The 16170-nt window shown below is 38.0% G+C and overlaps 1 protein-coding gene across 1 annotated transcript in view; it reads left to right on the top strand.

Moving 5' to 3' along the window:
- The window catches only part of SLC5A8 (solute carrier family 5 member 8), a gene marked incomplete at its 5' end in the record, with an annotated part of 68254 nt that extends 64576 nt beyond the window's left edge, over window positions 1-3678 (top strand). Inside the window, 2 exons of the mRNA XM_081250252.1 lie at window positions 3104-3183; window positions 3441-3678. Of these exons, the coding sequence (XP_081106378.1) occupies window positions 3104-3183; window positions 3441-3566 (206 nt within the window). The 3' untranslated portion in view covers window positions 3567-3678. The remainder of the gene's footprint in view (window positions 1-3103; window positions 3184-3440) is intronic.
- Between the last annotated feature and the right edge of the window lie 12492 nt (window positions 3679-16170).

The raw sequence follows: 16170 nt of genomic DNA on the forward strand, positions 1-16170 counted from the left end.
TAGCTATCCTATGTATAAAATGAGGATAATGATTGACCTGCCTATCTCACAGGTCTCTGTAAGATAAAAATAAAATGCTTGAAGAAATTGTGTATAGCTACTACAATGCTAGGGATTTTACACATACCATTACAGTAGCTCTGTGCCATGATCTTCTCATTGTCCTGCACTGACTCTTTGTACAGAAGTATACACATGTAAGGAATAATAATTATGATCTTTATATCTAAACATAGTGTGAAGGCTTTTCTCAGATGTTCATAAACTTTAAAAAAATAATTTTTAAAGGAAATCAAACCAATAATACACATAGCATACACAGCTCTCTGGGATTGCTATAGAACTGTTACCCTGGGACTTCATTTTGTCCTCGTTCTGTGAATTCTCTTGGTCTCCCTCCAGTGTTGGATTCCCTGCTGCCTGTATCCCATTACTCCTAATTCTTGTTTACACCCTTAGCTGAATGGGGCACATCCTACAGCACATTCTCGAGAAAGGGTGGACAAGAGATCTTGGAAACATTGCATAGCTGAAAAAAAAAGTCTTTAATTCCTCCTTATGCTTGATAATTGCTGATAATTTGAGTAGAGAATCCTAGGTTGAGAGTAACTTTCTTGTTCCTGGAGGCTGTGTTACTTCTCTTCGACTTGCCTTGTTGCCGCTGAGGATACCAGTGCCCTGCTGCCTGCTGGCCGTTCGCATGTGACCCATTTCACAATGACTGCCTTGCCCTAGCCTCTCAGGAGGGTTTCAATCTGAAGACCCATGTCCTGCAGTTCTAGGGCACTTTCCGATATTATTTCTTTTGTAATTTTCTGCCATTTTCTGTTTTCTCTTTCTGGAAACTCCTGTTAGTCAAATGTTTTAAACTTGGACAGTCCTTCTGATTTTCTTATCTTTTCTCTCCTATTTTCCATCTCTGTCTCTTAGGTTTACTACATGGGTTATTTTTAAAATGACTTTTCCAGTAATTTTCAAAGGAGTGCTCTGATTCAGTTTTGAGAATACTCTGTAAGGGAAGGAGGGCAGGTAGAGGCTATTGCAGTAGCCCACGTGAGCAATCACGGTGGCTTGGAGCAGGGCAGTAGTGTGGAGTTGGGGAGAAGTGCTGGGCTCCCTAATTTCCTACGTTTCCTCACACATACACATCCAGAGCAACCAAGCGGCGGGAGGCAGCTCCCCTGCCTTCTTTATCAAATGTATTATGAGTAGTCAGAAATCCTATAATTTGTCCAAGTATGCCTGATGTCTTTGTTTGCTTTATGCTGTAAATCTACCAGCATGGTGCTACTTTATAGAATTCTACCATCTCTCATTGTTTTTTGGCACCTGGATAGCACTGTCTTTGAAACTTTTGTGATACTTATATCACAGGATGTGTATTTATAATTAATAAATTATATTAATAATTAGTGGTGATATTAATATAATTGTATCAATGATTATATTAACATTATATAATTATAATTATTTTAGACATTATAATTTATAATTATTGTAAACTTATAATAATGTTTGTAACTATTTGTTACCTCTCAAACAGTTGTTTAAACTATTCTCTTTCTTTTCAAAAAGGACTATGCTTTTTCTTGTAAGTAAAATTTCCAGCACAGTAGGTTTACTCTCTTATCCGTTGTGATATATTTTAAGACAGATCTTGAACTTTTCTCACCAATAACCCAACTGTTCAGATCTGGAACACACCTAACCAATCTCATTTTCCTATTTGACCTTTGGTCCTTTTTCAACCCTTTTTTTTTTCCTTTAAAAAAATGGGAGTGTCAGTGTACTCCCTCTGAGTGCTCCTTTCTTCCCCCCTTAAATACTTTGATTCTGATAACCTTCTACAACTTTATCTTTTGCTTTAAAAAGTGAAGGTGAACAGGCATCCAGTGATTTAAAAACACTTCAACTTCATTAATCTCATATATAACTTATTCCCACTTCATACCATCAGTGAGAACCTTGCAAAAAAAGTCTAGAAGCATAAAATCCTGATGCTCCTTGGGAAATATATTTAAAGATCTACTGTAAGATACTAGGAACATGTAGGAATTCAGGCCAAACAGACTTGGTTGGCATTTCAGCTTCACCTAATCACAGATGGTGCACGATGAATGTGTCTCTTCACTGGTAAAGTGGGGTAAATTTTTTCCTATGTAGACTATGAGCTATGAGTGCAGTGATTATTTTATTCATCTCTGACTCTCCAGCACCTGGCAGAGTCTCTAGAACATGGTAGGCACTCAACAATATTGAATGAATTAATTTAAGGTTGAACCCATCTCCTGAACAACAGAGGTTCCCTTAATTAAAAACCTAGTATTTATACTAAAATGGTGTTTCTCAAACTTTAGAGGGCAGAAGAATCACCTTGGAAATTTGGTAAAAATCAGGACTCAGTGGCTCCACCCACAGAGGTTCTAATTGGGTCAGTCCAGGTTGGAATCCAGGAATCTGCATGTTCGGTACATCTCCTAGGTGATTTGGATAGAGGTAGTTGGAGAACAACTCTTTGAGATACACAGTTTTAAAAGCCTCCTCTCTGATTCACAAATAAAATACTGAGCCAAAGAATAATTTTTGTAGAGCAAAACTTTAGGGAAAAGAATTTGGATCAAGCACCTATCATCATACTGGTTTTCATTTAAATAATTTATCCAACAATTCATAATTTCCTGCATTTCTTCACACATTCATAGCCACTAAACTGGGGAAGGGCAACTCCATCAAGCAGAGGTTTGATATTTTATTGGTAGATCATGAAGGATGCATTTAAACCAGTTTTCCTACCAGTATTGGGCCAGATGACTCTTCCCTAGTTGATACCAGATGAGACAGTTGGCTTGCATTTAAGAACCACCTTATTTATCTTTAAACACTAGACTCATATGTACCCCAGTGACAGGCTTGCAGAATCTGAGACTGACTGAGGGAAGAGAAATGGTAGGTTATGTCTCCAGCACTACTTAAAAGACTCTTTCTCTTTGTGTTTTATAAATGCATAGAAGTGAATGTGCCCAAGTTAAATGTGTGTATGATGGTCCATCACTGGGTAGTTACAGATATCTTTTTAACAATGTAAATAATGTATGTTTTTCAGGAGGAAGAAAACAAAACATAGACCGCAGATTCCTACTAACCAAAGAGGACTTTTTATTCAATTTTGACATTTTTAAGAAAGTGAGTTGGCTTTCTTTTTCCTTAAATTAGTAAGACTGTGCTTTTATCACCAGGACAGAATACTAGTTAATCCTCAGACTTTCTTTTGGACAAGGAAGGTATTTGCCTTCCTTTTTTTAATGATTTATTTCTGTTGTTTATCTCTGCCTCAATAGACTACGAAGCTGATTTAGAGAAAGAAAAGTAGTAGTAACAATTATTTAGAGTTGAACGAACAGTTTCTTTTTTCTAATCACCATGTTAACATTTTCTTTTAGAAGAAGCAAGTTTTAGACTATAAATCTCATCCAGTAAAAGATGGTGGAACTGATAATCCTGGCTTCAACCATATTGAATTGAACTGCACAGATCAAAGTGGCAAGATCAATGGGACTCGTTTGTGAAGCAGCTGTGATGCTAAATTATCTTAAACAGTGTCCCAGTTTTATGTTTTTGAAGATAATTGGATCAGGTTTAGATTTTTTTTTTGTCCTATCATGAGTGTTTTGGGGGAACTTTGGGGGGATTCATTTTTATTAAAGCAAATTTTGACTTTTACTTTCTATACTCATTAATTGATGCTACTCTGGATGTAAGAGTTTCAGCATCAGTATTTTCCTGTCTCTCTACTATTATTTCAGTGAAGCTGTAGTTGTGAAAGTTTTGAAAGTTGTGACTACATATGTGCTGAAAAGCTAATACACACATATACACACATACTCGATGGTCAAAAGCATATTCTTAAATTAGGGCATCATTAAAAATATTTCCCTGCATTTGGTGCTAGCATATATTTTGGGGTTTGCTGAAACCATAATTAATATTGAAAAGAACCTTTCTCCCTCCTACCACATACTCTATTCTTAGGGAGCAATGAAGTGACAGGTCTGTGCTGTCTCAATCTTTGCTTCTCATCAACCCCTGTCAGCCCAGGGCACGTTTAATCTTGGAATTGATTCTGGCTCGGGAGGGTGGTAATCAAGAAGCATCCTGTTTGGGACAGAACATGGGCGCAATGGTCAAGGTCTTTTTGGTGCTATGCATCTCTTGTGCCTTTTTGCTTGTTAACTAGAGTTCCTGGCCATTGGCTGCTTATATTGCCTTTCTTAGACTCTGGTTCTTATCTGGATTCCTGGTTTCTCATCCACTAACTTTGGTTTTGTTGAACATTTTACCTTTGCTCACCTTGCTAATTTCCTGTTCACTCTATTGCTTTGGGCTTGTGTATGTCTTGAGACACCCAATGTGAATCATGCTACCCCAGGTCCTGGTTCACTGCATCCTGGCCTATAAATATAAACTCCCATGAGGCTTATACTGACCAAAGTACTTTCAGCTAGGTACTTACAGATTTGGTGATCCAAGAACATTTACACAATTAAAAATGGGTAAGCTCTGTGGAATTAGATGATTCCATTGAATGCTATGAAGCTGAATGTCAACTAATTTGCAATGATTTAAATTTAAAGGTACATATGCTTAGACATATTGAATTCCAATGTATCCACCTGGTTGATGAGCTAAATTACATGGGCAAATACTACTATTTTTGTTTAGTGTTCCGGAATTACTGAATATATGCTATGTTCCATGCTTTAAAATTTCAAGTAGCAATCTCAAAGTTTATTTTGTTTATTTTCCTACATTTCTAGCTAAGACTTTGGTTACAGGCTTTCATCAATAACTTATTTTTTTTCTACAGTTCACACATTAGATACTGTTTAGAAGGGTATTTTTTTAGCATTACATTGTTTCAAAATAATAATGTGTGAAATATTTAGGTACATTAAAATATTTTATGATTAAATAATTTTTGCTTATTGTCTGATATTTAGGTGAGCATGCTGTACAGAGGTTGACAATTAAAAACATTAAGAAATGTTTTTAATGTTAATGTTTTTAATGTTTTATTCATGTTATTAAGAAACATTAATAAAAAAATAAGAAATAGCATTAATCTAAAGCAAAGAGATTTATACATTTAAATTAATGATATAGTCACATATTTTCTATGTGTATAGTTGTTATTTTTTAATCAACATATTTGTAAGCATCCATCAAACTTTGTAACTCTTTCTATGATTTTTTAATGAGTAGGAAGATATAATCTTATTTGTTTTATGTGAGTGTGATTTGAACAATTGTTATTTATTTAGTAATTCTAAATGCACATGTGTGTACTTTCCTTCAATTTTGGAAATCAAAATCAGGTTATTTAAATAATTTTTTCTCTTTTCTGACTGCCAAGGAGTTATGGAATATATTCTTTTTTTGTGTGTGTGTGGTATGTGGGCCTCTCGCTGTTGTGGCCTCTCCCGTTGCGGAGCACAGGTTCCGGACGCACAGGCTCAGCGGCCGTGGCTCACGGGCCCAGCTGCTCCGCGGCATGTGGGATCTTCCCGGACCGGGGCACGAACCCGTGTCCCCTGCATCGGCAGGCAGACTCTCAACCACTGCGCCACCAGGGAAGCCCTGTATTCTTAATGAGAGATATAATACTTCCATTCTTGTCCACTTTCTTTTAGGAAAATATGTCTTTGTGACATTAGGAATTGTCGATATTTTACTTTTATAAACACATGAGAGTACCAGATTTCTATCTTGAGAAATCAAAGTAATGTTACTATTAATAATTAAAAATTATTTATCTTATCTAAATCTTTGGGTTAAACCAAATAAAGGTAAAATGTTAATATAATGTAAATTTAAAAATCTAATGTTCTTAATTATTTTGAATCACAACAGTGCTAGTGGGAGGGAAAAGCCACATAAGTTACCTATTTCTTTTGCCACTAATAAGTTGTATGACCTTGAATTTATCCTTAATCTCCTCTAATGATGGAACTTAACACTAAACACATACCTACCTCACAAAAATAATGTGACCATCAAAGATCAGATAGTGCTTTATTAATTCAAATAGTGTTACTTAAAATTTCAATTGAAATTGATTGGGAGTCAAAATTTGAGACAAAGTTTATTTGCTAGTTTTGAAAAAAGATAAGCCGTTAATAATTTGCAGTGTAATGATATGGAAATAGTTCCTTACTCTAAAAAAATATATGCCATAGAAATACTAAAATGTAGTTAGGAATCAGCAGGATTATTCTAACAGAGAGAATGTAAACTCTAAAGAAAGCTACAGACCAATCATATTCACTCCATAGAGCAAAGAAAATTTTATATGTAGGATATAAAACAGTATACATGTATATTCATCTATTTAGTTGCTTATGCAATCATTTTCTCTCTAGACCAGTGGTTCTCAATGGGGCAATTTTGCATCTCAGGGGACATGTAGAAATATCTGGATCCATTTATGGTTGTTACATCTGGTGAGGAGGTGCTACTGGCATCTAGTGGATAGAATTCAGAGGTGCTGCTAAATGTCTTATGGTGCACAGGGCAGCCCTTCTCCTCCACAACAACAAAAAATGATCCTGCCTCAGCTATCAATAGTGTGGAGTTCAAGAAATCCTGCCCTAGAGGCCAAGGTTGAAATCTTGATTTTCCTGAAGTCACACACCTTGGTTGTGTTCTTTTAGGGAAATTGCCTTGACTCATCTACAGGTGAGGATTAAAGTATCACTAGCATATGGAATGTTATGATGCAGAATAATGACCATATATTTTCACAGCATTTTGAAAATATTAAGGACTGTAGAATTGTGAATAACTATGAAAACAACTCTTAAGAGAGTTCATTTCTTGGGCTTCCCTGGTGGCACAGTGTTTAAGAATCTGCCAGCCAATGCAGGGGACACGGGTTTGAGCCCTGGTCCTGGAAGATCCCACATGCCGTGGAGCAACTAAGCCAGTGCGCCACAAATACTGAGCCTGTGCTCTAGAGCCCGCAAACCACAACTACTGAGCCCGCCTGCCACAACTACTGAAGCCCACGTGCCTAGAGCCCGTGTTCCACAACAAGAGAAGCCACCGCAATGAGAAGCCTGTGCGCCACAATGAAGAGTAGCCCCTGCTCGCGGCAACTAGAGAAAGACCGCACACAGCAACGAAGACCCAATGCACCTAAAAACAAACAAACAGATAAATAAACAAATAAATTTATTAAAAAAAGAGTTTCATTTCTTAACATGATTTCCAACATTAACACATATTAGGATGAAGGAAGTATTAAATATGTGAGTATGAAGTTTTCATAATTTTATTTATGATAACTCCAGAAAATATAGTTTATTGTTAACAACTGAGTGTCTGTCCATGATGTAGATACATGGGACAGAGATGGAGCTGAGATGGGGGAGGTAATTCTCTGTGTTGATTCTTATAGGAAATTCTGAGTTTTATCCAATAACGATTGTTGATATGGAGTCAACTAAGTGAATGACCCTTTAGTTACTGAAATTCACTGTATAATTTAATCACTGTAAAATTCACTTTTACATTTAAGTTGTATGCCCATTGTTTGTGAAAAAACTTGAGGAGACTGAACATTATAATGTAAAACATGGTTGCATTTCTGACTTTTCAACTTGCTGATTAAACTCTACAAGTGTCTTTCAGCTGTCTATTCTTGGGGGATAAGTATCAAATTGAATGTAATTAACTTTATCAGCTTTTACAGAAAGTTATTTCCACTCTATTTACCACACAAAGGACTCTTACTATGTACTATGTATGGATTATAAAAGTGTAAGCAAATAAACATGTAGAACATATCACTGAAGGATATTTTATATTTTAAGCAATTAAGACTATATCTGAAAATACAATAGAAAATAACATATTTAATACTGGAAATTTCTTAGCCATTATCTCTTTGAATATTCCCCCTCTCCCACTTTCTCTATTCTGTATCTCCTTACCTCCTATTAGATGAATGTTGTAACTTTTGATCTCATCCCCCATGTCTCCTGATCTGGTTCATAATTGTTATATTTTTATATTCATCACAATCTTAGAACATTTTAATCACCCCCAAAGAAACCCCATATCCATTAGCAGTCAGTCACCATTTCGCCCAACCCCATTAGCCCTAACTGACCACTAATCTACTTTTTATCTCCACAGATTTTTCTATTCTGGAAATTTCATATAAATGAAATCACATGAAAATCAAAAGACCCCAGTATGTCTTTTGTGACCACAGTGGTCTTTTTTGACTGTCTTCTTTCACATAGCATAATGTTTTCAAGGTTAATTCATGTAGCATACATCAGTACTTCATTCATTTTGATGGCCTACTAATATTCCATTGTATGGCTATACCACATTTTATTTATCCATTCATCAGTTGATGGACATTTATGTTGTTTCCACTTTTAGGCTATTATGAATAATGCTGATCTGAACACTGTGTACAAGTTTTTGTGTGGATGTGTGATTTCATTTTTCTTGAGTATATATGAGCAGTAGAATTGCTGGGTCATGTGGTAACTCTATGCTTAACCATTTGAGGAACTACTAGACTGTTTCCAAAGTGGTTGCACCATTTTACGTTTCTATCAGTAGTGTATGAGGGTTCCAATTTCTCCACATCCTGACCAACACTTGTTGTTAAATGTATTTTTTATTATAGCCATTCTAGTGGGTGTGAAGTGGTATCTTATTGTGGTTTTGATTTGCAGTTTCCTGATAGCTAATGATGTTGGAAGCTTTTTATGCTTATTGGCCATTTGTATATCATCTTTGGAGACACGTCTATTGAGATCCTTTGTCCATTTTCAGTGGCTTGTCTTTTTATTATTGAATTGTAAGAGTTCTTTGTATATTCAAGATACAAGTTTCTTATCAGATATATAATTTACAAATGTTTTCCTCCACTCCGTGGGTTGGAGAGAGTTTTCTAAGTCTCTGAGTTATAAAGTGACGTGATCTAAACAGATCTCAAGTTTCAAAGTAGAGAACGTAAAGCCTCCTATTCACACACTTAAGATAGAGTAGGAAGCATGATGTTTCAGTAAATAAGACAAAGTACAGTGCAATTTAAAATAGGGCCAGTTGTGGCGGTAGTTGGAGAAACAAAAGGAGACAGGTGAAGCAGGTGGAGAGATAAGAAATAGGAGAAAGATAAACACATAGACTTATTTCTCCACTGAGGCCATGCATGGGTGGAAGCCAGGATACCCAGGCAAAGGCAAGACTGCAAAAAATGATAGGAGAGCCAAGGTATACCTTGGTTTACATGCTGTTGGAGAGGTAAGAGGCTGGCTCAAGAAGGCCATCTACAGGGGAAGTGATCAAGCAGAGAAAAAGATATTCAGAAAATTTAACCAATGATCTTACCCACTCCCTGGAGCATTTGATTGCCTCCTTGGCTCTTCTTCACTTTCAAATAATCAGGTGTTTGATGTTTATAGCTCAGAAAAGGAATGCTTCCACAAATACCAGAGAAAAAAAGAGATTTCTTCTTGGCTTTTAAGTGTCAAAAGTCTAGCCTCTTAGGTTGACAGGATAAAATATCTTGGGAGGTAAGAGCTAAATTCTCAAATGCCTAGAGTAGAAATGGATTTCTGATGCTAGGAGGGTTTAGAGGAAGCCAGGAGGGTTAATATATTAATGAGTCTCTGAGGAAGGGTCTGTGTCCCACTTTATGTGGTGAGCCTTGGGATGGCGGCAGCAAACCACCATAGGTTTGTGGGATTTGAGAGAAACAGCAAAACCTGTGCCCCGTCTCCTGCTTAGAGCTGAGAGCCACAAGACCCCAGTAAATACACAGCTGAATGGTGTATCTGGGCAGGCATATGACCTTGGGGTGTTAGACTTTACCATGGTTTATAAGCACAGAAGCAGAAATTACTGCATGAAATGTCTAGGTGACTAGGATTTTAGCCTCACAGTTTCGTACAACCTAGTGTAGTGTAAGAGCAGTATGGAAGTAAAGAAGGAAAACAACAGGGGAATTAGGCTCAAACAGGCTGAGACCGGCTGAGATTGACAAGTATTTTATGGTTTCCGAACAGAAGATGAATATTAAAAGCTTAGACAATTAAAAAAAACCTAGGCAGATGGGGGAGTGAGGATGGGAAGAAGTATTATTCCCTTTTATAGCGAGTAGTCAGTCAATACTGTAGCTAAAAATTGATTTCAATCTCTTAATGCTTTTCACGATCTCTCTTCTTAAACTTAGTCATCTTTGTTCACTGCTGTATTCTGAGCGTCTAGAATAAGAGCCTGGCCCAATAAATACTGTCGAATGAATGAATCTATAAAATTACTGCCTCTTAGAGTTTTCATCCACTTGTTTGTTTTTAAATGAGTCACAGGTTTGATTCCCTGAGAAGCAGTCTGACACGGAGTTTGGTGTGCTTAATGTTTATTAAGGGGAGCCTTTAGGATCCACGCCTGTGGAAGGAAGACGAGAGACGCACGTTTCGGCGGAGGTGGAAGTTGAGCTGTAATGCCAATCCAAGGACGGTCTCCCCACAGAGGCTCTGAAGTGCGGGGAGTTAACTTCAGAGTTAACCCCATTGGGCCAAGGTAGTCAGGCTTTCACATCCCGGCGTCAACCAGTCGTTGATGTGGGTAGGCAAGGAAGAGGCGTGGTCTTGGACCACGTGATCCTCTGCAATAAGGCCTTCCCGAAGAGCTGAGAGGTAAAAGCTGTCTGCCGTAGCCCTCCCAACGGCAGGGGCTAGCAGTCCTTCGCTGAACGGGGATCTCGGCAGTGTACTACGGTGTCCACTTCACAAGGTAACTTATCTATTTATTTGTTTTATTTATTTATTTTTTTTGCGGCACGCGGGCCTCTCACTGTTGTGGCCTCTCCCGCCGCGGAGCACAGGCTCCGGACGCGCAGGCTCAGCGGCCATGGCTCACGGGCCCAGCCGCTCCGCGGCATGTGGGATCTTCGCGGACCGGGGCACAAACCCGTGTCCCCTGCATCGGCAGGCGGACTCTCAACCACTGCGCCACCAGGGAAACCCCGGTAACTGCATTTTAGCGACGTTAAATCATTTGTCTAAGGTCAGACACCTTGGATCTGAAGTTAGTTTTGTCTGACGCCAAAGCCCAAGACCTTGATATTTTGCTCTATTGAACGTGTTGATGTAAGCTCACTCCTAAATTGCTGAGGGTGGGGCTTGGAGTTAGGAGGGCTTATTCTCAGGCTTCTGAGATACAAAGTGCAAGTCAAAGTGGCAGACCTCTGTGTGGCCCTGACCCACTCCTTTAAGCAACGCCCAGTGCCCTGCTCAGCAAGGAAACTGCAGTGACAGTGCTTTGTATTAAATATGATTAACTGGTAACTATTACAGTTTGAAATTGCTCCCCGCCGACCTTTCCACCAGGGTAATATTCTTTAAAATATTATACAGTCATAAAACGGAACCATTCAGCTTGCATTGTAGAGTGTATTCAAATTATGGCAAAATATTGAGTAGATGGGTGGTTTTCAATGTGTGGCTCCCAGCCAACAGTATCAACACCACCTGGGTACTTGTAGCAATTGAAATTCTTGGGCCTACCTTAGAACTCCTGAATCAGAAACGCTAGTGGTCGGGTTCAGGTGATTCTAATACAAGCTAGAGTTTAGTTTGAGAAATACTGGACTAGATAGTGATAATTAGTAGGAAAAAGAAACTGCATTTGCAATAGCAAATAAACTGTATATAAGTGTTTCCTTTAAAAATGGTTTGAATATTTCCTCTATTTGTTCACTGGATTTGCTTTGCATATTGGACCCCAGCCCTTCTAAATGATCACAAATTCCTAATTAGTGAGGTCTGAATTAATGAAAGTTAAAGATTACCTCCTTGAGGGCTAAGGTCTAGGCAAGCTGAGTGCAGCTGTGCATAGGGTCCCACTGATAACACCTTTAGTATTTACCCCTCCCTACCAGGATATTAATGGGCTCCAAATTGAATACTTCAAGTATTTAAAACCACTACTGCCATAGAAACATTATTCAGCAAGCTTCCTTAATTTTTTTTGTTGAAAATATTATAAAATTGGTGTCTAAAACCAGGTAGTCAATGGGTGATCTGGGGAAATTGCTCAGTATCCCTGTTAGGAAAACAATAGCTGGACTTAAGTGGGTTTAACTTCTTCACTAAGATAGAGGATTGTATGAATTGAGGTTTTACACTTGGCTCTTTCATGTTGAAATTTATTTACAGGAAAATGAGTTAACACTGATTGCATCCTATAAGCACTAAATCCTTGACGCTTTGTTAGGCACTGGGGAAAGTGAAGGTGGGATTCTTGATTTCTGTCACTTGCAAGCTCTCTGGGGATATAGACAGATATGCATGCACCAGTGGAGGAATAACACACGGGGAAAGAGTCTGAGTGAGTGGGGCAGGTTGTGCGATAGGAGACTTCTGGGGAGAGGGGAGCCCAGTGGACAGGACTCTCTGGGAGACACACTTGCTGAAAAGTTGAAGTCTGAGCTAGACCTTAAAACTAGAGATAATCTGACTAGGTAAAGAAGAGAGGAAAAATGTTTTTCCAGGGAGTGTGGTGCCTGGAGGGAGGTGTAAGTAAAGCTTGGGAAGGAGTGAAGGAACCTGATCTTCTAGGGGATGTGAGGAGATCCTGGCTAGTAGCATGGAGGTTGGTACTGAGGTGAAGAAACATTATGTAAGTAGTATGGCTGGTTTGAAGGACTAAGATGTGGAGTTAGGACTTTTACCAGAACTTCCCTTTGAATCCAGGAGGGTCTGCTGCCTGCCAGGGGCATTTGCTGTATTCTTAATCTGCCTCTAGTGTACATTAGACTATACTTATAGTAATGCAATGCATCATCAAAGGAAGGATAAATGGGTTGCAATTTCCTTTATTATTTTATTTATTTTTATTTTTTTTGCTGTACGCGGGCCTCTCACGGCTGTGGCCTCTCCCGCTGCGGAGCACAGGCTTCGGACGCGCAGGCTCAGCAGCCAGGGCTCACGGGCCCAGCCGCTCCGTGGCATGTGGGATCTTCCCGGACCGGGGCAGGAACCCGCGTCCCCTGCATTGGCAGGCAGACTCTCAACCACTGTGCCACCAGGGAAGCCCCAATTTCCTTTATTTAAGACACCCTGGAAAGCATATTTATAGAAAATTTACATAGAAAGTTATTTCTAGAGAGATTTCCATTTTAAAAAATCAGCTAAAATAAAATTTTGCCAGTTCCACGATTAACCCCCCTGCCAACTGTTTGGATAACTTTATATCCACACAGGTGAGGTTTTAATGAAGATTATAGTGTTGAAGTAGGATATTTCTAATATTTTAGTCTTATGCAGACTCGTTAGGTATATTAAAAAATCCTCAAATGACGGCCTACTCATTACACCTGATAATTAACATATTCCACCATCAACACTGGGAAATAGAGTTCATCAGAAACATATGCTAATTTTTTTGCTGGCTGTGTTGTTTGTTTTTGCATGCATTCGTTCAATAAACACTTGATTTCTTTCTTTTTATTTTCCCAGTTTTACTGAGATATAATTGACATACTGTGCTGTATAAGTTTTAAGATGTACAGCATAATGATTTGACTCACATAAAATGTGAAATGATTACCATAATAAGTTTAGTTAACATCCATCATCTCATATAAATACAAAAAAGAAAAAGAAAAATAAAGTTTTTTCCTTGTGAGAGCTCTTAGGATCTTAATACTTTCAAATATACCATGCAGCAGTGTTAGCTATAGTCATCATGTGCCTTATATCCCTATACTTATTTATCTTTTCTTGAGATATAATTGACATATAACATTATATTGGTTTCAGGCATACCACATAATAATTTGATATTTCTATATAGTATGTGTATATTACTAAATGATGACCATAATATGTCTAGTTAAGATCCAGTATCACAAATAGTTATAAAATTTTTTGTGTGTGATGAGAACTTTTAAGATCTACTCTCTTAGCAAATATACAATAAAGTATGATTAAGTGTAATCACCATGCTGTACATCATATGCCCATGACTTATTTATTTTATAACTGGAAGTTTGTAACTTTTGACTACCTCTCCCATATCACCCATTCCCTGACCCTGCCTCTAGCTACCACCAATTTGTTTTCTGTATGAGTATCCTATGCACCTCACAATTGGCTGCCTCTGTGTTAGTCCCTGGGATGAGTGAGTCTGAGCATGTGAGCCCTCTAAGAGCCATTTATCAGTTTGCTCTGCTCTTAGGGATGTGAGTCCTATTGGTTTTCACAGCTAGCTGTTTTGGGGGCTCATCTCTCAGGTGCAGGTCTTAAAAGTTGTGGTGCCTGATGTGGGGTTCAAACCCTTTCCTCCTCAGGGAGAAGGTCCAGGTTTTGAATTCTGATTGTAGATTGTCACACTGGGGGTGGGGTTTAGGGTGAGTTTGTCTCAGCCTCTTCTACCCACTTTGTGGGTTTTTAATCTTTTCCCCAATGTGTTGCTCACCTAGTTTTAGGGGTTTTCTGTTTTTTGTTTTTTTTCCAGAGGAAATTGTTCCATATTTAGCTGTAGATTGTGTGTCTGTGGGAGGAGGTGAGCTCAGGATCTTCCTACCTTGCCATCTTTTTTTTTTTTTTTTTTTTAAAGATTTTTTCTTTTTAATTAATTAATTTATTTTTGGCTGTGTTGGGGCTTCGTTTCTGTGCGAGGGCTTTCTCCAGTTGTGGCAAGCGGGGACCACTCTTCATTGCGGTGCGCGGGCCTCTCACTGTGGCGGCCTCTCTTGTTGCGGAGCACAGGCTCCAGACGCGCAGGCTCAGTAGCTGTGGTGCACGGGCTTAGTTGCTCCGCAGCATGTGGGATCTTCCCGGACCAGGGCTCGAACCCGTGTCCCCCTGCATTGGCAGGCGGATTCTCAACCACTGCGCCACCAGGGAAGCCCTACCTTGCCATCTTGAACCAGCCATATTTTTTTTTTTGATTACTGTAACTTTATAATATAGCTTGAAATCAGGAAATGTGTTGCCCCCCTCTTTGTTCTTTTATTCTCAGGATTTCTTTGGCTATTCACAGTCTTTTGTGGTTCTATATAAATGTTAAGATAGTCTTTTCTACTTCTGTAAAAAAAAAAAAAAAAAGCCATTGAAATCTTAACAGGGATTGCATTAAATCTATAAATGGCTTAGGTAGTATGGACATTTTAACAATATTAAATTTTCCAATCCATGAACAAGGGATATTTCTCCATTTATTTGTGTCTTTGATTTCTTTCATCAGTGTCTTGTAGTTTTCAGGGTAGAGATTTTTCACCTCCTCAGTTAAATTTATTTTTAAATATCTTATTTTTGTTGCCTCTGTGAGATTGTTTTCTGTATTTCTTTTTCAGATAATTTGTGTTAGTGTATAAAAAGCTTCTGATTTTGTATGTTAATTTTGTGTCCTACAACTTTACTGAATTGATTGATTAGATATAACAGTTTTTTTGTGGAGTCTTCAGGATTTTCTATATATAAAATCATGTCATCTGTAAATAGAGACCATTTTACTTCTTCCTTTCCAATTCTTATGGCTTTTATTTATTTATTTATTTTCTTGCCTAATTGCTCTGGCTAGGACTTCCAGTACTATGTTGAATAGGAGTGGTGATAGTGGGCACCCATGTCTTTTCCTGATCCTAGAGGATCATCATTAAGTATGTTGTTAACTGTGGCTTTGTCATATATGGCCTTTACTATGTTGAGGAACATTCCTTCTCTACCTAATTTGTTAAGAATTTTTATTATGAATGGATGTTGAATTTTGTCAAATGCTTTCTCTGCCACTATTAAGATGATCATATATTTTTTCTTTCTATTAATGTGATGTATCCCATTTATTGATGTATATTGAACCATTTTTGCATTCCAAGGATAAATACCACTTGATCATGGTGAATGATCCTTTTTATGTGCTGCTGAATTTGATTTGCTACTATTTTATTGAGGATTTTTGCATCTATATTTATCAGGGACATTGTCCTGTAGTTTTATTTTCTTGTAGTGTCCTATTCTGGCTTTGATATCAGGCCCATGTTGGCTTCATAAAATGAGTGTTCCCTCCTCTCTGATTTTTTGGAAGTTTAAAAATAAGAATTGGCATTCTTTCTTCTTTAAATGTTTGGTAAAACTCACCAGT

Source organism: Mesoplodon bidens (assembly GCF_964165515.1).
Source record: "Mesoplodon bidens genome assembly, chromosome: 11".
Classification (NCBI taxonomy): domain Eukaryota; kingdom Metazoa; phylum Chordata; class Mammalia; order Artiodactyla; family Ziphiidae; genus Mesoplodon; species Mesoplodon bidens.